This window comes from Hyla sarda, chromosome 6 (genome assembly GCF_029499605.1).
Source record: "Hyla sarda isolate aHylSar1 chromosome 6, aHylSar1.hap1, whole genome shotgun sequence".
In the NCBI taxonomy this organism is placed as follows: Eukaryota; Metazoa; Chordata; class Amphibia; order Anura; family Hylidae; genus Hyla; species Hyla sarda.
In genome coordinates, this window is record NC_079194.1 from 248,593,798 (window position 1) to 248,618,396 (window position 24,599).

Sequence of the window (24,599 nt, forward strand, 5' to 3'; positions counted from 1 at the left end):
TTTATAATGAAAAACTGAGACCCATTTTACACAGGTGTATTACTGACCCATTTTTGATCCCATGTGCAAATGGCCTATTTTGCATCTGTAATACAGCTAATGGTAATCTTTAAAGCTTTTCACATGTGTATTTAAAGGGGTATTCCAGGATTTCTTTTTATTTGACTATGCTAAAGGGGCTGTAAAGTTAGTGTAGTTCATAATATAGTGTCTGTACCTGTGTTTGATGGTGAAATAATATAGAAAAAAGAAGAGGATAGAGATGATGCTATATAGTGCCATTATCTTAGATAAGGGTAAATATTGTACAGTGGAATGATACAACTGCTCACCTTGGCGTGTTGCGCTTGCAGGCACAACACTGATAAAAGCTTTTTTGGTATAGAAAATCCGGTGTCCGGGAGCTGCTGACTGTCGGTACTGTCGCAGAATGGTGCTGGATGCAGGACAGTAGGTGTAAAGATGTAGGTTTCCCGGCAGGGATTCCCTTTTTCTTACAACTTTGACTTCTGGCCGTAGCGCTTCACCAATGGGATGACACAATATTTTTTGTAAAAGATATGCTTTTATTTAGATATACATAAGTAAAGGTCAGGACAACTCGTTTCTAAGGGCTCCCCCTCCTTCTTCAAGTCCAGGTTACATAATTAGGGTACAACATAATTTATACACAGAAAAGAAATTCAAAAACTGGTGGGACTTTGGGTCAGCGGGGGTCGACGTCAGCCCTCGTGGCCTCTGGTGCAGGATCCCGTTGCAAATTAAATGTGTAATACAGTTTATGAATTAATTATTGTTTTGTGAAGAAATAGCCCCCTAATTAACCTTAATAATTGGTTAAATGACTAAAACCTTTTGATTTTATATTGTACATTGTTTTCTGTTCTAAATACCTTGTGTTTTATTGTAGCATGTATATGTACCTATGAAGGGAACATATACAAATACAATGAAGTTGTATACAACATTACAAGTATAGAAGGCTGTGTCTCTGGTATTTGCAAAGAAAATGGGACCATCCTCAGAGAAGTCTACCCCTGCCCCACTGCTACACAAGTCCCACATACCACAGGTGAGATGTTGTTATTTTTTGAAAATATGAAAGGTACTTTGCAGGTACTATATATGGAGGTCCTCTACTGGCATTATTTCTGGAGGCACTCTACTGGGGGGATAGCACTGTAAAAATCTCACAATCACAATCTGTTGGTAATTAAAGGGGTACTCCGCTGCTCAGCGTTTGGAACAATTTGTTCCGAACGCTGGAGCCGGCGCCGGGAGCTTGTGACATCATAGCCACACCCCCTCATGACATCACGCCCCGACCCCTCAATGCAAGTGTATGACAGCATTCACACTTGCTCAGGATTGGGTGCGGTTGTGAATGCTGTTGAATTGGAATCCCAATATAGGACAGCAATCACACTTGCTCAGGATTGGGTGCAGTTGTAGATGCTGTTGGGTTGGAATCCCAATATAGGTTCGCATTCACACTTGCTCAGGACTGGGTGCGGTTGTGGATGCTGTTCCCTATCCATATGTCCTGGTCTCTTGCATGTAAATGAGTATCAGTATTGTTTTTTTCTATATTGTCACTAGAGATGAGTGAATCGAAGCTGACAAACTTGAATTCGTTATGCATTTTTATGAAACATTCGATTCGGAATGAATGCGAATATCGCCATGATTCTATCACGCAAATCGCTCCATTAAACTCCATTTACTGCGGTCCAGGCTCCAGGGAATCTAAAATAACGGATCCACATGTCAGTAGATGGGGCAAGGAACACTGGCAAGGTGGGAAGGCAAGGCGGGAAGGGAAGTAGGCGGGATGACCCTGAATTACATGCAGGATGCAGCCTATCAGCAGACAGTCACCCCTGTGATGTCACAGCCCTATATATTTGGTAGCCATTTTGCGGCTCGTCATATCATTCATTACACTGCATACAGATAGGACGGACATCACTATGTGTTACACAGAAAAGCTCATTTCAGCAGCGTTTCACATCCTAGTCACATCAGCGTTCTGGTGGACAGAGAGCAGTGTTTTTTTTCACTGAAAAGGATTTTTACTGCAGCCATTAACCTCCCAGTCACTTTCTACAGCATTGTATTACAGAGAGGGGCACATAGCTGTGTGTTGCCTCATACATTTCAACAAGCTGCCTCAACGTCATAAACCTTAGCAGAGGAGGCAGGAATAATTTTTCAGCACAATTCTGTGTCTTTGTTCCACAACAAATCATCTACTCATCTACATCTACCCTCATGAGTGCATACCACATACGTACATCTAAGTAGTGTACTATGTTATACCTATTAATCTGTCAAGGGCCTACATACTGTGAAAGTCCAGGCAAAAGTAATCACCAGCTGCTGTTTTACTAAAACACGTTTTTTTAAGCGTACTGTACCGCATTTTTCTGCCCTCATAAGTGCATACCACATACCTACATCTAAGTAGTGTACTATATTATCCCTTTTTTAATCTGTCAAGGGCCTACATACTGTGAATGGACAGCCAAAAGTAATCACTGGCTGGTGTTTTACTCCAATACGTTTATTAAGCGTACTGTAGCACATTTTTCTACCCTCATAAGTGCATACCACAAATGTACATCTAAGTAATGTACTATTTTGTACCTGTTAATCTGTCAAGGGCCTAGATACTGTGAAAGTCCAGGCGAAAGTACACACCTGCTGCTGTTCTAGACAGATACTGTCTTAAGCGTAGTGAAGCTTATTGTACTCCCTTTATATACGCATTAAGTATGTCAGGCAGAGAAGTGCCAGGACGTGCACAGAGGAATGGCAAAGGCCTCAATTCATCAGGCAGAGGTCGCAGCAGACTAGGGGTGAGTGGCTGCAGGAGTCGCAGCAAAATGTCTGAGCTCCCGGTATCAGCTAGCAGTTGTGTCTCGGCCAGCAACCCATCTGCCGTCATCGATTGGTTAACACGGTCACTTCATCACAAGTGACATATGATACCCCCAGTCGGTGGGTTCCTTAGACACAACACAACCCTCGGTTGGAATTGCCCGGGAGCAGTCCCTGTCCTCCCATTGCCTCTGTCCTATGCTGTTCCCTCCCCTACAGAAGTATCTTATGCTGTGGGTTCAGCTCCACTATTTACTGATAGAGGACAGTCAGCAGCTAATGCCCAGCAAAGGAGTGGAGGAGACATCCACTGCTTCCTACGCTAGGCGGGCAAGTAGTGATGAGGAGAGTGACGAGGGAGGCGGTGTTGCCAGGTTTCAGGGTCCTGAAGCAGACACTGTTGAAGAACCTGAGGAGGACATCTATGACATGCAGACACCTGTTTATGATGATGAAGCCGATCTCAATTGGGAGCCGGGTGCAGAAGGGGCTTCATCATCATCAGGAGAAGAGAGTTGTAGGTTGCCTGTGAAGCAGCAGCTGAGCCAGCAAAGTTGTAGCATGGTTGCCAATCAGCATGGTGTCAGAAGTGGAAATTCTGGAGCCAAATGTGCCCGGAGGACACAACCTGCTTCGCGGCAGCCTACCCTCCTGGGAGGTGGTGGAATAGGGGTTCCTGGAGATGGCAGCAGTAGCAGTCAAGTAGTGCGGACTGTTGGTGGTAAAATCAGCTACTCGGCGATGTGGCAGTTTTTCATCAAGCATCCGGAGGAGGTTCACATAGCCACATGCAAGATATGTCGGCAGAAGGTGAAGTGTGGCCAGGGTCCCAATGTTAGCACCACGGCCCTGCGTCAACATATGCTTCGCCACCATAAAGAGGTCTGGGAGTTATAGGAATGACCCTTAAATTTCTAATTAGAGATGTGCGAACTTTTCAAAAATTTGATTCGGCCGATTTGCCGAATTTTCCGAAAAAGTTTGTTTCGATCCAGATTTTTTTGCGCCAAATCTATATTAAAAAAGGCTATTTCTAGCCTACATACAGCCTCTATAGGGGTATAGAACAATTTGCTGTGTTCTAAAATGCATATGGAATAATACTGTTATTTAGAATAACATGCAGATTACCGGCATCTCTTTTAGAATCACTGCCGCACAGCAGCACAATGACAGAGCCTGGTGGTGGCATCAGTGTCAGGAGACCATATAGTGACTGAATGACATAGCGTGGAGGTGTTGGCAGCATGAGGAGACCATTTAGTGGCTGAATGGCACAGTGTGGAGGTGTTGGCAGCATGAGGACACCATATAATGGCTGAAAGGCACAGCGTGGAGGTGTTGGCAGCATGAGGACACCATATAGTGGCTGAATGACACAGTGTGGACATGTTGGCAGCATGAGGAGACCATATAGTGAATGGATGACACAGCATGGAGGTGTTGGCAGCATGAGGAGACCATATAGTGGCTGAATGGCACAGCATGGAGGTGTTGGCAGCATGAGGAGACCATATAGTGTCTGAATGACACAGTGAGGACATGTTGGCAGCATGAGGAGACCATATAGTGTCTGAATGACACAGCATGGAGGTGTTGGCAGCATGAGGAGACCATATAGTGGCTGAATGACACAGTGTGGAGGTGTTGGCAGCATGAGAACACCATATAGTGGCTGAATGACACAGTGTGGAGGTGTTTGAAGCATGAGCAGACTATATAGTGGCTGAATGGCACAGCGTGGAGGTGTTGGCAGCATGAGGACACCATATAGTGGCTGAATGACACAGTGTTGACATGTTGGCAGCATGAGGACACCATATAGTGGCTGAATGACACAACGTGGAGGTGTTGGCAGCATGAGGACACCATGTAGTGGCTGAATGACTAAGTGTGGACATGTTGGCAGCATGAGGAGACCATATAGTGGCTGAATGGCACAGCGTGGAGGTGTTGGCAGCATGAGGACACCATGTAGTGGCTGAATGACACAGTGTGGACATGTTGGCAGCATGAGGACACCATATAATGGCTAAATGACACAGCGTGGAGGTGTTGGCAGCATGAGTAGACCGTATAGTGGCTGAATGGCACAGCGTGGATGGCACAGCGTGGAGGTGTTGGCAGCATGAGGACACCATAAAGTGGCTGAATGACACAGCGTGGAGGTGTTGGCAGCATGAGGAGACCACATAGTGGCTGAATGGCACAGCATGGAGGTGTTGGCAGCATGAGGACACCATATAGTGGCTGAATGACATAGTGTGGACATGTTGGCAGCATGAGGAGACCATATAGTGGCTGAATGACACAGCATGGAGGTGTTGGCAGCATGAGGAGACCATTTGGTGGCTGAATGGCACAGCGTGGAGGTGTTGGCAGCATGAGGACACCATATAGTGGCTGAATGACACAGTGTGGATATGTTGGCAGCATGAGGAGACCATATAGTGGCGGAATGAAACAACATGGAGGTGTTGGCAACATAAGGACACCATATAGTGGCTGAATGACACAGTGTGGACATGTTGGCAGCATGAGTAGACCATATAGGGGCTGAACGACACAGCGTGGAGGTGTTTGCAGCATGAGGAGACCATGAAGTGGCTGAATGGCACAGCATGGAGGTATTGGCAGCATGAGGACACTATATAGTGGCTGAATGACACAGTGTGGACATGTTGCAAGCAAGAGGACACCATATAGTGGTTGAATGACACAACGTGGAGGTGTTGGCAGCATGAGGAGACCATATAGTGGCTGAATGGCACAGCGTGGAGGTGTTGGCAGCATGAGGAGACCATAGAGTGGCTGAATGACACAGCATGGAGGTGTTGGCAGCATGAGGAGACCATATAGTGGCTGAATGGCACAGCGTGGAGGTGTTGGCAGCATGAGGACACCATCTAGTGGCTGAATGACACAGTGTGGACATGTTGGCAGCATGAGGAGACCATATAGTGGCTGAATGACACAGCATGGAGGTGTTGGCAGCATGAGGAGACCATATAGTGGCTGAATAGCACAGCGTGGAGGTGTTGGCAATATGAGGACACCATATAGTGGCTGAATGACACAGTATGGACATGTTGACAGCATGAGAAGACCATATAGGGGCTGAAAGACACAGCATGGAGGTGTTAGCAGCATGAGGAGTCCATATAGTGGATGAATGACACAGTGTGGACATGTTGGCAGCATGAGGAGACCATATAGTGGCTGAATGACATAGCGTGGAGTTGTTTGCAGCATGAGGAGACCATGTAGTGGCTGAATGGCACAGCATGGAGGTGTTGGCAGTATGAGGACACTATATAGTGGCTGAAGGACACAGTGTGGACATGTTGGAAGCATGAGGACACCATATAGGGGTTGAATGACACAGCGTGGAGGTGTTGGCAGCATGAGGAGACCATATAGTGGCTGAATGGCACAGCGTGGAGGTGTTGGCAGCATGAGGAGACCATATGGTGGCTGAATGACACAGCGTGGATGGCACAGCGTGGAGGTGTTGGCAGCATGAGCTGACCATATAGTGGCTGAATGGCACAGCGTGGATGGCACAGCGTGGAGGTGTTGGCAGCATGAGGACACCATATAGTGGCTGAATGACACAGCGTGGAGGTGATGGCAGCATGAGGAGACCACATAGTGGCTGAATGGCACAGCGTGGAGGTGTTGGCAGCATGAGGACACCATCTAGTGGCTGAATAACACATTGTGGACATGTTGGCAGAATGAGGAGACCATATAGTGGCTGAATGACACAGCGTAAAGTTGTTTGCAGCATGAGGAGACCATATAGTGACTGAATAGCACAGCGTGGAGGTGTTGGCAATATGAGGAGTCCATATAGTGGCTGAATGACACAGTGTGGACATGTTGGCAGCATGAGGAGACCATATAGTGGCTGAATGACACAGCGTGGAGTTGTTTTCAGCATGAGGAGACCATATAGTGGCTGAATGACACAGCATGGAGGTGTTGGCAGCATGAGGAGTCTATATAGTGGCTGAATGACACAGTGTGGACATGTTGGCAGCATGAAAAGACCATATAGTGGCTGAATGACACAGCATGGAGTTGTTTGCAGCATGAGGAGACCATATAGTGGCTGAATGACACAGCATGGAGGTGTTGGCAGCATGAGGAGACCACATAGTGGCTGAATGGCACAGCGTGGAGGTGTTGGCAGCATGAGGAGACCATATAGTGTCTGAATGACACAGCATGGAGGTGTTGGCAGCATGAGGAGACCATATAGTGGCTGAATGACACAGTGTGGAGGTGTTGGCAGCATGAGGACACCATATAGTGGCTGAATGGCACAGCGTGGAGGTGTTGGCAGCATGAGGACACCATCTAGTGGCTGAATGACACAGTGTGGACATGTTGGAAGCATGAGGACACCATAAAGTGGTTGAATGACACAGCGTGGAGGTGTTGGAAGCATAAGGAGACCATATAGTGGCTGAATGGCACAGTGTGGAGGTGTTGGCAGCATGAGGAGACCATAGAGTGGCTGAATGGCACAGCGTGGATGGCACAGCGTGGAGGTGTTGGCAGCATGAGGACACCATAAAGTGGCTGAATGACACAGCGTGAAGGTGTTGGCAGCATGAGGAGACCACATAGTGGCTGATTGGCACAGCGTAGAGGTGTTGGCAGCATGAGGACACGATATAGTGGCTGAATGACACAGTGTGGACATGTTGGCAGCTTGAGGAGACCATATAGTGGCTGATTGACACAGCATGGAGGTGTTGGCAGCATGAGGAGACCATATAGTGGCTGAATGGCACAGCGTGGAGGTGTTGGCAACATGAGGACACCATATAGTGGCTGAATGACACAGTGTGGACATGTTGGCAGCATGAGGAGACCATATAGGGGCTGAAAGACACAGTATGGAGGTGTTAGCAACATGAGGAGTCCATATAGTGGCTGAATGACACAGTGTGGACATATTGGCAGCATGAGGAGACCATATAGTGGCTGAATGACACAGCGTGGAGGTGTTTGCAGCATGAGGCGACCATGTAGTGGCTGAATGGCACAGCATGGAGGTGTTGGCAGCATGAGGACACTATATAGTGGCTGAATGACACAGTGTGGACATGTTGGAAGCATGAGGACACCATATAGTGGTTGAATGACACAGCGTGGAGGTGTTGGCAGCATGAGGAGACCATATAGTGGCTGAATGGCACAGCGTGGAGGTGTTGGCCGCATGAGGAGACCATATAGTGGCTGAATGACACAGTGTGGACATGTCGGCAGCATGAGAACACCATATAGTGGCTGAATGACACAGCGTGGAGGTGTTGGCAGCATGAGGACACTATATAGTGGCTGAATGACACAGTGTGGACATGTTGGAAGCATGAGGACACCATATAGTGGTTGAATGACACAACGTGGAGGTGTTGGCAGCATGAGGAGACCATATAGTGGCTGAATGGCACAGCGTGGAGGTTTTGGCAGCATGAGGAGACCATAGAGTGGCTGAATGACACAACATGGAGGTGTTGGCAGCATGAGGAGACCATATAGTGGCTGAATGGCACAGCGTGGAGGTGTTGGCAGCATGAGGACACCATCTAGTGGCTGAATGACACAGTGTGGACATGTTGGCAGCATGAGGAGACCATATAGTGGCTGAATGACACAGCATGGAGGTGTTGGCAGCATGAGGAGACCATATAGTGGCTGAATGGCACAGCGTGGAGGTGTTGGCAATATGAGGACACCATATAGTGGCTGAATGACACACTGTGGACATGTTGACAGCATGAGGAGACCATATAGGGGCTGAAAGACACAGCATGGAGGTGTTAGCAGCATGAGGGGTCCATATAGTGGCTGAATGACACAGTGTGGACATGTTGGCAGCATGAGGAGACCATATAGTGGCTGAATGACACAACGTGGAGGTGTTTGCAGCATGAGGAGACCATGTAGTGGCTAAATGGCACAGCATGGAGGTGTTGGCAGCATGAGGACACTATATAGTGGCTGAAGCAAACAGTGTGGACATGTTGGAAGCATGAGGACACCATATAGTGGTTGAATGACACAGCGTGGAGGTGTTGGCAGCATGATGAGACCATATAGTGACTGAATGGCACAGAGTGGAGGTGTTGGCAGCATGAGAAGACCATGTAGTGGCTGAATGACACAGCGTGGATGGCACAGCGTGGAGGTGTTGGCAGCATGAGCAGACCATATAGTGGCTGAATGGCACAGCGTGGATGGCACAGCGTGGAGGTGTTGGCAGCATGAGGACACTATATAGTGGCTGAATGACACAGCGTGGAGGTGTTGGCAGCATGAGGAGACCACATAGTGGCTGAATGGCACAGCGTGGAGGTGTTGGCAGCATGAGGACACCATCTAGTGGCTGAATGACACAGTGTGGACATGTTGGCAGCATGAGGAGACCATATAATGGCTGAATGACACAGCGTGGAGTTGTTTGCAGCATGAGGAGACCATATAGTGACTGAATAGCACAGCGTGGAGGTGTTGGCAATATGAGGAGTCCATATAGTGGCTGAATGACACAGTGTGGACATGTTGGCAGCATGAGGAGACCATATAGTGGCTTAATGACACAGCATGGAGTTGTTTGCAGCATGAGGAGACCATATTGTGGCTGAATGACACAGCATGGAGGTGTTGGCAGCATGAGGAGTCCATATAGTGGCTGAATGGCACAGTGTGGACATGTTGGCAGCATGAGGAGTCCATACAGTGGCTGAATGGCAAAGTGAGGAGTTGTTTGCAGCATGAGGAGACCATATAGTGGCTGAATGACACAGCATGGAGGTGTTGGCAGCATGAGGAGACCACATAGTGGCTGAATGGCACAGCGTGGAGGTGTTGGCAGCATGAGGAGACCATATAGTGTCTGAATGACACAGCGTGGAGGTATTGGCAGCATGAGGAGACCATATAGTGGCTGAATGACACAGTGTTGAGGTGGTGGCAGCATGAGGACACCATATAGTGGCTGAATGGCACAGCGTGGAGGTGTTGGCAGCATGAGGACACCATCTAGTGGCTGAATGACACAGCGTGGAGTTGTTTGCAGTATGAGGAGACCATATAGTGACTGAAAGACACAGCATGGAGGTGTTGGCAGCATGAGGAGTCCATATAGTGGCTGAATGACTAAGTGTGGACATGTTGGCAGCATGAGGAGACCATATAGTGGCTGAATGACACAGCGTGGAGTTGTTTGCAGCATGAGGAGACCATATAGTGGCTGAATGACACAGCATGGAGGTGTTGGCAGCATGAGGAGTCCATATAGTGGCTGAATGACACAGTGTGGACATGTTGGCAGCATGAGGAGACCAAATAGTGGCTGAATGACACAGCGTGGAGTTGTTTGCAGCATGAGGAGACCATATAGTGGCTGAATGACACAGCATGGAGGTGTTGGCAGCATGAGGAGCCCATATAGTGGCTGAATGACACAGTGTGGACATGTTGGCAGCATGAGGAGACCATATAGTGGCTGAATGACACAGCATGGAGTTGTTTGCAGCATGAGGAGACCATATAGTGGCTGAATGACACAGCATGGAGGTGTTGGCAGCATGTGGAGACCACATAGTGGCTGAATGACACAACGTGGAGGTGTTGGCAGCATGAGGAGACCATATAGTGTCTGAATGACACAGCATGGAGGTGTTGGCAGCATGAGGAGACCATATAGTGGCTGAATGACACAGTGTGGAGGTGTTGGCAGCATGCGGACACCATATAGTGGCTGAATGGCACAGCGTGGAGGTGTTGGCAGCATGAGGACACAATCTAGTGGCTGAATGACACAGTGTGGACATGTTGGCAGCATGAGGAGACCATATAGTGGCTGAATGACACAGCATGGAGGTGTTGGCAGCATGAGGAGGCCATATAGTGGCTGAATGGCACAGCGTGGAGGTGTTGGCAGCATGAGGACACCATCTAGTGGCTGAATGACACAGTGTGGACATGTTGGCAGCATGAGGAGACCATATAGTGGCTGAATGACACAGCATGGAGGTGTTGGCAGCATGAGGAGACCATATAGTGGCTGAATGACACAGTGTGGAGTTGTTTGTAGCATGAGGAGACCATGTAGTGGCTGAATGGCACAGCATGGAGGTGTTGGCAGCATGAGGACACTATATAGTGGCTGAATGACACAGTGTGGACATGTTGGAAGCATGAGGACACCATATAGTGGTTGAATGACACAGCGTGAAGGTGTTGGCAGCATGAGGAGACCATATAGTGGCTGAATGGCACAGCGTGGAGGTGTTGGCAGCATGAGGAGACCATATAGTGGCTGAATGGCACAGCGTGGATGGCACAGCATGGAGGTGTTGGCAGCATGAGGACACCATATAGTGGCTGAATGACACGGCGTGGAGGTGTTGGCAGCATGAGGAGACCACATAGTGGCTGAATGGCACAGCGTGAAGGTGTTGGCAGCATGAGGACACGATATAGTGGCTGAATGACACAGTGTGGACATGTTGGCAGCATGAGGAGACCATATAGTGGCTGAATGACACAGCATGGAGGTGTTGGCAGCATGAGGAGACCATATAGTGGCTGAATGGCACAGCGTGGAGGTGTTGGCAGCATGAGGACACCCTCTAGTCGTTGAATGACACAGTGTGGACATGTTGGCAGCATGAGGAGACCATATAGTGGCTGAATGACACAGCATGGAAGTGTTGGCAGCATGAGGAGATCATATAGTGGCTGAATGACACAGTGTGGAGGTGTTGGCAGCATGCGGACACCATATAGTGGCTGAATGGCACAGCGTGGAGGTGTTGGCAGCATGAGGACACAATCTAGTGGCTGAATGACACAGTGTGGACATGTTGGCAGCATGAGGAGACCATATAGTGGCTGAATGACACAGCATGGAGGTGTTGGCAGCATGAGGAGACCATATAGTGGCTGAATGGCACAGCGTGGAGGTGTTGGCAGCATGAGGACACCATCTAGTGGCTGAATGACACAGTGTGGACATGTTGGCAGCATGAGGAGACCATATAGTGGCTGAATGACACAGCATGGAGGTGTTGGCAGCATGAGGAGACCATATAGTGGCTGAATGACACAGTGTGGAGTTGTTTGTAGCATGAGGAGACCATGTAGTGGCTGAATGGCACAGCATGGAGGTGTTGGCAGCATGAGGACACTATATAGTGGCTGAATGACACAGTGTGGACATGTTGGAAGCATGAGGACACCATATAGTGGTTGAATGACACAGCGTGAAGGTGTTGGCAGCATGAGGAGACCATATAGTGGCTGAATGGCACAGCGTGGAGGTGTTGGCAGCATGAGGAGACCATATAGTGGCTGAATGGCACAGCGTGGATGGCACAGCATGGAGGTGTTGGCAGCATGAGGACACCATATAGTGGCTGAATGACACGGCGTGGAGGTGTTGGCAGCATGAGGAGACCACATAGTGGCTGAATGGCACAGCGTGAAGGTGTTGGCAGCATGAGGACACGATATAGTGGCTGAATGACACAGTGTGGACATGTTGGCAGCATGAGGAGACCATATAGTGGCTGAATGACACAGCATGGAGGTGTTGGCAGCATGAGGAGACCATATAGTGGCTGAATGGCACAGCGTGGAGGTGTTGGCAGCATGAGGACACCCTCTAGTCGTTGAATGACACAGTGTGGACATGTTGGCAGCATGAGGAGACCATATAGTGGCTGAATGACACAGCATGGAAGTGTTGGCAGCATGAGGAGATCATATAGTGGCTGAATGGCACAGCGTGGAGGTGTTGGCAACATGAGGACACTATATAGTGGCTGAATGACACAGTGTGGACATGTTGGAAGCATGAGGACACCATCTAGTGGCTGAATGACACAGTGTGGACATGTTGGCAGCATAAGGAGACCATATAGTGGCTAAATGACACAGCATGGAGGTGTTGGCAGCATGAGGAGACTACATAGTGGCTGAATAGCATAGCGTGGAGGTGTTGGCAATATGAGGACACCATATAGTGGCTGAATGACACAGTGTGGACATGTTGACAGCATGAGGAGACCATATAGTGGCTGAAAGACACAGTGTGGAGTTGTTTGCAGAATGAGGAGACCATGTAGTGGCTGAATGGCACAGCATGGAGGTGTTGGCAGCATGAGGACACTATATAGTGGCTGAATGACACAGTGTGGACATGTTGGAGGCATGAGGACACCATATAGTGGTTGAATGACACAGCGTGGAGGTGTTGGCAGCATGAGGAGACCATATAGTGGCTGAATGGCACAGCGTGGAGGTGTTGGCAGCATGAGGAGACCATATAGTGGCTGAATGGCACAGCGTGGATGGCACAGGGTGGAGGTGTTGGCAGCATGAGGACACCATATAGTGGCTGAATGACACAGCGTGGAGGTGTTGGCAGCATGAGGAGACCACATAGTGGCTAAATGGCACAGCGTGGAGGTGTTGGCAGCATGAGGACACGATATAGTGGCTGAATGACACAGTGTGGAGGTGTTGGCAGCATGAGGAGACCATATAGTGGCTGAATGACACAGCATGGAGGTGTTGGCAGCATGAGAAGACCACATAGTGGCTGAATGGCACAGCGTGGAGGTGTTGGCAGCATGAGGAGACCACATAGTGGCTGAATGGCACAGCGTGGAGGTGTTGGCAGCATGAGGACACGATATAGTGGCTGAATGACACAGTGTGGACATGTTGGCAGCATGAGGAGACCATATAGTGGCTGAATGACACAGCATGGAGGTGTTGGCAGCATGAGGAGACCATATAGTGGCTGAATGGCACAGCAAGGAGGTGTTGGCAACATGAGGACACTATATAGTGGCTGAATGACACAGTGTGGACATGTTGGAAGCATGAGGACACCATATAGTTGTTGAATGACACAGCGTGGAGGTGTTGGCAGCATGAGGAGACCATATAGTGGCTGAATGGCACAGCGTGGAGGTGTTGGCAGCATGAGGAGACCATATAGTGGCTGAATGGCACAGCGTGGATGGCACAGCGTGGAGGTGTTGGCAGCATGAGTACACCATATAGTGGCTAAATGATACAGCGTGGAGGTGTTGGCAGTATGAGGAGACCACATAGTGGCTGAATGGCACAGCGTGGAGGTGTTGGCAGCATGAGTACACGATATAGTGGCTGAATGACACAGTGTGGACATGTTGGCAGTATGAGGAGACCATATAGTGGCTGAATGACACAGCATGGAGGTGTTGGCAGCATGAGGAGACCATATAGTGGCTGAATGGCACAGCGTGGAGGTGTTGGCAGCATGAGGACACCCTCTAGTGGTTGAATGACACAGTGTGGACATGTTGGCAGCATGAGGAGACCATATAGTGGCTGAATGACACAGCATGGAAGTGTTGGCAGCATGAGGAGATCATATAGTGGCTGAATGGCACAGCGTGGAGGTGTTGGCAACATGAGGACACTATATAGTGGCTGAATGACACAGTGTGGACATGTTGGAAGCATGAGGACACCATCTAGTGGCTGAATGACACAGTGTGGACATGTTGGCAGCATAAGGAGACCATATAGTGGCTAAATGACACAGCATGGAGGTGTTGGCAGCATGAGGAGACTATATAGTGGCTGAATAGCATAGCGTGGAGGTGTTGGCAATATGAGGACACCATATAGTGGCTGAATGACACAGTGTGGACATGTTGACAGCATGAGGAGACCATATAGTGGCTGAAAGACACAGTGTCGAGTTGTTTGCAGAATGAGGAGACCATGTAGTGGCTGAATGGCACAGCATGGAGGTGTTGGCAGCATGAGGACACTATATAGTGGCTGAATGACACAGTGTGGACATGTTGGAGGCATGAGGACACCATATAGTGGTTGAATGACACAGCGTGGAGGTGTTGGCAGCATGAGGAGACCATATAGTGGCTTAATGGCACAGCGTGGAGGTGTTGGCAGCATGAGGAGACCATATAGTGGCTGAATGGCACAGCGTGGATGGCACAGGGTGGAGGTGTTGGCAGCATGAGGACACCATATAGTGGCTGAATGACACAGCGTGGAGGTGTTGGCAGCATGAGGAGACCACATAGTGGCTGAATGGCACAGCGAGGAGGTGTTGGCAGCATGAGGACACGATATAGTGGCTGAATGACACAGTGTGGAGGTGTTGACAGCATGAGGAGACCATATAGTGGCTGAATAACACAGCATGGAGGTGTTGGCAGCATGAGGAGACCACATAGTGGCTGAATGGCACAGCGTGGAGGTGTTGGCAGCATGAGGAGACCACATAGTGGCTGAATGGCACAGCGTGGAGGTGTTGGCAGAATGAGGACACGATATAGTGGCTGAATGACACAGTGTGGACATGTTGGCAGCATGAGGTGACCATATAGTGGCTGAATGACACAGCATGGAGGTGTTGGCAGCATGAGGAGACCATATAGTGGCTGAATGGCACAGCGTGGAGGTGTTGGCAACATGAGGACACTATATAGTGGCTGAATGACACAGTGTGGACATGTTGGAAGCATGAGGACACCATATAGTGGTTGAATGACACAGCGTGGAGGTGTTGGCAGCATGAGGAGACCATATAGTGGCTGAATGGCACAGTGTGGAGGTGTTGGCAGCATGTGGAGACCATATAGTGGCTGAATGGCACAGCGTGGATGGCACAGCGTGGAGGTGTTGGCAGCATGAGTACACCATATAGTGGCTAAATGACACAGCGTGGAGGTGTTGGCAGTATGAGGAGACCACATAGTGGCTGAATGGCACAGCGTGGAGGTGTTGGCAGCATGAGTACACGATATAGTGGCTGAATGACACAGTGTGGACATGTTGGCAGTATGAGGAGACCATATAGTGGCTGAATGACACAGCATGGAGGTGTTGGCAGCATGAGGAGACCATATAGTGGCTGAATGGCACAGCGTGGAGGTGTTGGCAGCATGAGGACACCATCTAGTGGCTGAATGACACAGTGTGGACATGTTGGCAGCATGAGGAGACCATATAGTGGCTGAATGACACAGCATGGAGGTGTTGGCAGCATGAGGAGACCATATAGTGGCTGAATGGCACAGCGTGGAGGTGTTGGCAACATGAGGACACCATATAGTGGCTGAATGACACAGTGTGGACATGTTGGCAGCATGATGAGACCATATAGGGGCTGAAAGACACAGCATGGAGGTGTTAGCAGCATGAGGAGTCCATATAGTGGCTGAATGACACAGTGTGGACATATTGGCAGCATGAGGAGACCATATAGTGGCTGAATGACACAGCGTGGAGGTGTTTGCAGCATGAGGAGACCATGTAGTGGCTGAATGGCACAGCACGAAGGTGTTGGCAGCATGAGGAGTCCATATAGTGGCTGAATGACACAGTGTGGACATATTGGCAGCATGAGGAGACCATATAGTGGCTGAATGACACAGCGTGGAGGTGTTTGCAGCATGAGGAGACCATGTAGTGGCTGAATGGCACAGCACGAAGGTGTTGGCAGCATGAGGAGTCCATATAGTGGCTGAATGACACAGTGTGGACATATTGGCAGCATGAGGAGACCATATAGTGGCTGAATGACACAGCGTGGAGGTGTTTGCAGCATGAGGAGACCATGTAGTGGCTGAATGGCACAGCACGAAGGTGTTGGCAGCATGAGGACACTATATAGTGGCTGAATGACACAGTGTGGACATGTTGGAAGCATGAGAACACCATATAGTGGTTGAATGACACAGCGTGGAGGTGTTGGCAGCATGAGGAGACCATATAGTGGCTGAATGGCACAGCGTGGAGGTATTGGCCGCATGAGGAGACCATATAGTGGCTGAATGACACAGTGTGGACATGTCGGCAGCATGAGGACACCATATAGTGGCTGAATGACACAGCGTGGAGGTGTTTGCAGCATGAGGAGACCATATAGTGGATGAATGGCACAGCGTGGGGGTGTTGGCAGCATGAGGAGATCATATAGTGGCTGAAAGGCACAGCGTGGAGGTGTTGGCAGTATGAGGACAGCATATAGTGGCTGAAAACACAGTGTGGACATGTTGGCAGCATGAGGACACCATATAGTGGCTGAATGACACAGTGTGGACATGTTGGCAGCATGAGGAGACCATATAGGGGCTGAAAGACACAGCATGGAGGTGTTAGCAGCATGAGGAGTCTATATGGTGGCTGAATGACACAGTGTGGACATGTTGGCAGCATGAGGAGACCATATAGTGGCTGAATGGCACAGCGTGGAGGTGTTGGCCACATGAGGAGACCATATAGTGGCTGAATGACACAGTGTGGACATGTCGGCAGCATGAGGACACCATATAGTGGCTGAATGACACAGCGTGGAGGTGTTGGCAGCATGAGGAGACCATATAGTGAATGAATGGCACAGCGTGGGGGTGTTGGCAGCATGAGGAGACCATATAGTGGCTGAAAGGCACAGCGTGGAGGTGTTGGCAGTATGAGGATAGCATATAGTGGCTGAAAACACAGTGTGGACATGTTGGCAGCATGAGGAGACCATATAGTGGCTGAATGACACAGCGTGGAGGTGTTGGCAGCATGAGGAGACCATATAGTGGATGATTGGCACAGCCCGGAGTTGTCAGCAGCATGAGTAGGCACTAGGCCTTCACAATCTCTAAGATTAAAAGATTAATTTAGAAATTTAAACTGAAGATTTCGGATAGCGGGTGCAACCTATGAGAAAATTTAAAATTCCCAGACCCAGGCCCCCACAGCGGCATCAGTAAACTATATATTGTCTGAATGACACAGCCTGGAGTTGGCTGATGCACGAGTACACAACAGGGCTTCACAATTCCCCCCAAAAAACAACACAATTTCAGAAATTTTGGAAATAGATTTTGGATAGTGGGTGCTACCTATGAGAAAATCTGAAATTCCCAGACCCAGGCCCGACAGCAGCATCAGTAACCCATATATTGCCTGAATGACACAGCCTGGAGTTGACTGATGCATGAGTACACACCAGGGCTTCACAATCCCCCCCCCCCCCCCCCCCCCAAAAAAAAAAAAAAAAACACAATTTTAGAAATTTTTAAAAAAAGATTTTGGATAGCGGGTGCTACCTATGAGAAAATTTTAAATTCCCAGACCCAGGCCCAGCAGCGCCATCATTTTTTTATTTGAAATTTAGAACAACCTTTGAGTGTCCCGTACCCCATCGTGTGGGTACGAAGGACCAAATCCAACAAGCCCCCACAGCAACATCAGTAAAGCATATATTGCCTGAATGACACAGCCTGGAGTTGGCTTATTCACGAGTACACAGCAGGGCTTCACAATTCCCCCCAAAAAACACCACAATTTTAGAAATTTTTGAAAAAGATTTTGGATAGCGGGTGCTACCTATGCGAAAATTTTAAATTCCCAGACCCAGGCCCAGCAGCGCCATCATTTTTTTATTTGAAATTTAAAACAACCTTTGAGTGTCCCGGACCCCAGCATGTGGGTACGAAGGACCAAATCCAACAAGCCCCCACAGGGCTCATGTGGCCGTGAGATGTAGGCGCAACGGCTCCATTGCCCTGACCGGCCATTGTTTCCAAGACTTTTCGCCAAGGCAAACCATATGAAGAACAGCGTGACACTGCTGTGCCCTGCACACATGGTATGCTGAAGGGCCACTGAGACTTGTCCGGGCAGTGGAGGCTTAAGACACAGTGGAGGATGAGGAGGCGGAGTTGCACACTGTAACAGGACCAACTGCCTGGGAGCAAGAGCGTGAAGGAGGAAGCGGTGTTACCTGTCCAAGTTGCTGTTGTGGCTGTTCAGGAACAACATTTACCCAGTAGGCCGTAAAAGACAAGTATTGTCCCTGCCCGTAGTTACAGCTCCCCACGTCGGTGCCCTTTTGAACACACCGACAGGCTCAAGGACTGGCCCACCTTCTCTTGTACAAACTTATGCAGGGCTGGTACTGCCTTCTTCGCAAAGAAATGACGGCTTGGGACTTTCCACCTCGGCTCGGCACAAGCCATCAATTCTCTGAAAGGTGCAGAGTCCACCACTTGAAAAGGGAGGGACTGCAACACCAGCAACTTGGACAGGAGCACATGCAACTTCTGTTGGATGAGTGGGCGCTTACTGTTGTCTCTTGGACATGGCTTCGCCGATGGATTGTTGGCGGAATGGCTGACTAAAAGCGGGAGAAGCAGGAGCTTCAGAAGGAGGGTTTGACACACAGCTCCCTTCGGCTGAGGTGGTGGAGCCTTGGCTGGATGAAGAAGGGAGCGGATGGCGACTGGGTGATGCAGCAGGCTGGACCACTACACCGGAGCCATGGTTTTCCCAGGCTGCTTTATGGTGGTGAAGCATGTGTTGACGCAGGGCCGTGGTGCCGACATTGAGACCCTGGCCACGCTTCACCTTCTGCCTACAGATCTTGCATGTGGCTACGTGAACCTCCTTCGGATGCCTTATGAAAAACTTCCACACCGCCGAGTAGCTGATTTTCCCGCCCGCAGTCCGCACTAATTGACTGCTACTGGCGCCATCTCCAGGAACCCCTGTTCCACTACCTCCCGGAAAGGTAGGCTGCTGCGAAGCAGGTCGTCTCCCCCGGGCATGCTTGGCTCCTGAATTTCCACTCCTGCCACGACGCTGACTGCCAACCGTGCTACCGTCTTGCTGCCTCAAGGGCAACCTGCAACTCTCTTCTCCTGATGATGATGAAGCCCCTTCTGCACCCGGCTCCCAATTGCGATAGGCTTCATCATCATCAACAGGTGTGTGCACGTCTCTGATGTCCTCCTCAGGTTTCCCAACAGTGGCTGCTTCAGGACCCTGAACCCTCGCAACACCGCCTCCCACGTCACTCTCCGCATCACTACTTGGCCATCTAGCGGAGCAAGCGGCGCATGTCTCCAGCCAGTGAATACTATTGTTTGGACTTTGACAGTATGGAGCACCATGACAGATTAACAGGTACTAAATGGTACAATACTTGGATGTACCTATACGATATGCACTGATGAGGGCAGTAATTAGTGTTGAGCGGCATAGGCCATATTCAAATTCGCGATATTTCGTGAATATATGGACGAATATTTGTCATATATTCGCTAAATTCGCATATTCGTAATATTCGCGTAAAATTTTCGCATATGTGAAATTTCGCATATGCGAACATTTGAATATGCAAAAATTTGTATAAGCGAAAATTAGCATGTGCGAAAATTAGCATATGTGAAAATTAGCATAAGCAAAAATTCGCATATGTGAAAATTAACATATGCAAATTTTCACATATGCAAAAATTCGTACGCCAGTCTCACACAGTAGTATTAGAGCCTTCTTTACACCACACAAGCTGGAAGCAGAGAGGGATGACCACTGTGATGTGTACTGTGAAAAAAAAAAAAAGAATATTCGTAATTACGAATATATAGTGCTATATTCGCACTATATATTTAAAAAATACCAGCCGGTGAATACTATTGTTTGGACTTTGACGGTATGGAGCACCTTGACAGATTAACAGGTACTAAATGGTACAATACTTGGATGTACGTATGCGGTATGCACTGATGAAGGCAGTAATATGCGCAACTATTTGCAGATAAAAATCTGTATTTTTGTAAAACACCAGCCGGTGAATACTTTTGTGTGGACTTGCACAGTATGTAGCCCCTTGACAGATTAACAGGTACAAAATGGTACAAATGCACTACAGTCCACTGAACAATCACGTATTTCTGAACAGCAGCAGGACCCAACAGTGCAGCACCACAAAAAAACAAAAAATACAGGGATTAAACCCTAAATTGCACTCTGTCATACAATTCTGAGCAGCAGAAGTTTTGTGGAGCAAATAAAACCTCATTCTGGCTGAAAAATTAGGAAATAAGATGCTTCAGAAAGTTCACGCAGCTTGGAGCTATCTGCCCCTCTCTGCTGCAATGCTCAATAACATGAATAGGAGGTTTATATATCGTAAGATTTTCCCCAGTGAGAACACAACAGCACTTCAGTCCTGTCTTTCCCTAATGCTGATGTGACTAGCAGTTGCAGTGTAACGCAGTGGTATGAGCTATTCACACACACGCAGTCCAGTCCTCTCTATCTGAGTGCATAGATGAAATGAAGAGAGGCAAGATGGCCGCTGATTATATAGGGGCTGTGATATCACAGAGGTCAGTGAACACTGATAGGCTGCATCTCACATGTGATTCAGGTTCAGCCCGCCTACCTTCATTCCCGCCGCTGTTTTCCGCCCTCCCATAATCCCCTGCCCCATGTACTCACATGTGGATCCACCATTTTAGGTCTACAATAGCCTGGAACGCTGTAAAATGGAGTTTAATGAAGCGATTTGCGTGATCGAATCGCGGCGATATTCGCATTCGTTGCGAATCGAATATTTCATGAATTTCTTAATGAATTCGGGTTTGTCAGCTTCGATTCGCTCATCTCTATTTCTAATGGCTGATCAATATATTAATACTAATATGCCATTGCTGCTGGAAAAATATATTTTGTTACCTTCCCTTTAAAGGGGTACTCCAGTGGAAAACATTTTTTTTTTTAAATCAACTGGTGCCATAAAGTTAAACAGATTTGTAAATTACGTGTATTAAAAAATCTTAATCCTTCGAGTACTTATTAGCTGCTGAATACTACAGAGGAGATTTTTTTCTTTTTGGAACACAGTGCTCTCTGCTGACATCTCAAGCCCAGTGCTCTCTGCTGACATCTCTGTCCATTTTAGGAATTGTCCAGAGCAGCATATGTTTGCTATGGGGATTTTCTACTTCTCTGGACAGTTCCTAAAATGGACAGAGATGTCAGCAGAGAGCACTGTGCTCGTGATTCAGCAGAGAGCTCTGTGTTTCAAAAAGAAAATAATGTATTTTCTTAGTATTCAGCAGCTAATAAGTACTGGAAGGATTAAGATTTTTTAAATAGAAGTAATTTATAAATCTGTTTAACTTTCTGGCACCTGTAGATTTAAAAAATAAAAGTTTTCCACCGGAGTACCGCTTTAACCCATATATATCAGCTTGCAATATGCTCATGACTACGATGGAGGCCTTGCCATGACGCCGATACAACTGAGATAAGGAGTAAAAGACAAAATATCTGACGGACAGAGTACTCTGGAACTTCCTAGTAGAGAAACTTCTGCCAAGAAAATAATGGACAATAGATATCCTAATATATACGGACGCAATAATCAAACAACCAATCAAAATGTAACATGCTAATTTTGACGTCATAACTAAACCTCCTTCTTTGTCCAATGTAAAAACTAAATGTAATTCCTGGATTAAATAGAACTCTTTTGCGGCAGCTGCGAGTATGCTAAGAAAGAGTTTATACCAACAACCTGTCTGGTGTATATTTTCTTATGTCGACACTTAGCAGTACTGTCTATAGCAGCACAGTCAATCACATTTGAAAGCCTCCCCTCGAGCCATCCCTGACAGGAGAACCGTGGCTCCGATGTAGTGGTCCAACCTGCTGCATCACCCAGTGGCACGTTGCTCCTTCTTTCAGCCAGCCAAGGCTCCACCACCTCAGCCAAAGGGAGCTGTGTGTCAAACCCACCTTCTGTCGCTCCAGATGCTCCTGCTCCTCCTACTTTTAGTCAGCCATTCCTTCAACAATCCATCAGCGAATCCATGTCCAAGAGACAACAGTATGCGCCAACTCATCCAATGGCGCAGAAGCTGAATGTGCTCCTGTCCAAGTTGCTGGTCCTGCAGTCCCTCCCTTTTCAAGTGGTGAACTCTTCACCTTTCAGAGAATTGATGGCTTGTGCCGAGCCGAGGTGGACAGTGCCAAGCCATCATTTCTTTGCGAAGAAGGCAGTACCAGCCCTGCACAATTTTGTGGAAGAGAAGGTTGTCTAGTCGGTGTTTACCAAAGTGCACGGCAGCGCCGACATCTGGAGCTGTAACTATGGTCAGGGACAATACATGTCCTTTATGGCTCACTGGGTGAATGTGGTTCCTGCACAGCCAAAACACCAACTTGGACCAGTCACGCCGCTTCCTCCTCCATGCTCTCAAGCCGTTTGTCCTGTGACAGTGTGCGACTCCGCCTCCTCATCCTCCACCGTGTCCTCAGCCTCCACTGCCCAGACAAGTCTCAGTGGCCCTTCAGCATACCATGTGTGCAGGGCACGGTGGTGTCACACTGTTCTTCACATGGTTTGCCTTGGTGAACTGAGTCACACAGGGGAGGAACTGTGGAAAGTAATTCGTAAGGAAATCAGAGCATGGCTTACTCCACGAAATCTGGAAATGGGAACCATGGTGAATGACAACGGGAAGAACATATTGTCTGCACTGCGACTGGGAAGACTGAGCCATGCACCCTGCATGGCACACATGTTCACTTTGGATTTGAAGCAGTTCCTGAAGTGTTCGCCCCCATTGCAAGACATTGAAACAATGGGAAGGAAACTTTGCATGCACTTCAGACACTTGTACACCACAAAGCACACCCTCCTTGAGCTGCAGCATCAGAACGGTATCCCAACATAGTCTGATTTTTTACATTGCCACACGTTGGAATTTCACCCTCCATATGTTGGACCGACTGTACAAACAGAGAAAAGCCATCACCGATTTCTTGATGATCCAAGCGGATAGCGGTACTCCCCTGTGTAACTTCAATGTGAACCAGTGGCAGCTCATACGTGACACCTGCTGTTTGCTCAGGCCCTTTGAGGAAGCCACATTATTAGTAAGTCGCCAGGATTACGGGATGAACTACGTCATTCCACTGCTTCATTTCTTACAACACGTGTTGGAAACGATGGCTTGTCAGTGCACTGGAGACATGGCGCCTACATCTCACGGCAACATAAGCCCTGTGGGGGCTGAACTGGAGGAGAAGGGGCACAGTGGAGCACAGTTTAGGTTTCGCCAAATGACTGTTTTTTCTAGTAATCTGACCGAAGAGGAGGAGCAGGAGCAGCCAGAGGAGCTAGAGGGTTATGAGGAAGGACAGAGGACAGAGGACCCAGACACACCTTGGCAGTATGCAGTGGAGATGGAGGCAGGGAGTCCCTCCGAGTCACTTGCACAAATGGCACGATGCATGCTCACTTGCTTGTGTAGTGACAGCCGAATTGTCACTTCTGGCTCTCCAACTTATTGGACCCTCGCTACTGCCACAAAATAGGGGCCTTTTTTACACCCACTGAGAGGGAGGACAAAGTGACTTACTACAGAGGCATCCTATGTAATCAGTTGGCCGATGCCTATCAGCACCATTGCCCATCCTCTCGCAGGTCTGAATCGGGGGGTCCCCTGCGCTCACCTTCCACTGCCATGGTTGCTGGGGAGGGGTGGGGTGGCAGAAGTACTGCTCCATCAGCAGCAGCCTGTCTACAGTCACTGATGAGTAGCTTTCTTCAACCGCATAATGAAGCAACTCATCAGCATGGAGCAGGACCTGAACCAACAGGTGGTGGCACAGCTCAACATGCCCATGCCAACACACCTTGAAGATCCGCTGGGCAGTCAAACTTGATTTGTGGCCGCCACTAGCAGAGTTTGCCCTGGAAAAGCTGTCCTGCCTGGCCAGTAGTGTGCCATCAGAGCAGGTGTTTAGTGCGGCGGGGGCCATAGTCACCCTAAGGAGAACTCATGAAAAATGTGGAGAGATGGACATTTGTGAAGATG

General features: G+C 48.6%; 1 protein-coding gene across 6 annotated transcripts in view; it reads left to right on the forward strand.

The window, feature by feature from the left end:
• Window positions 1-24,599, forward strand: part of LOC130276901 (mucin-5AC-like) — a 442,145-nt gene that overhangs the window by 198,954 nt on the left and 218,592 nt on the right. For all 6 annotated transcript variants that reach the window (XM_056526890.1, XM_056526891.1, XM_056526895.1 and 3 more), the window contains one exon: window positions 911-1,072. In XM_056526890.1, the coding sequence (XP_056382865.1) occupies window positions 911-1,072 (162 nt within the window). The remainder of the gene's footprint in view (window positions 1-910; window positions 1,073-24,599) is intronic.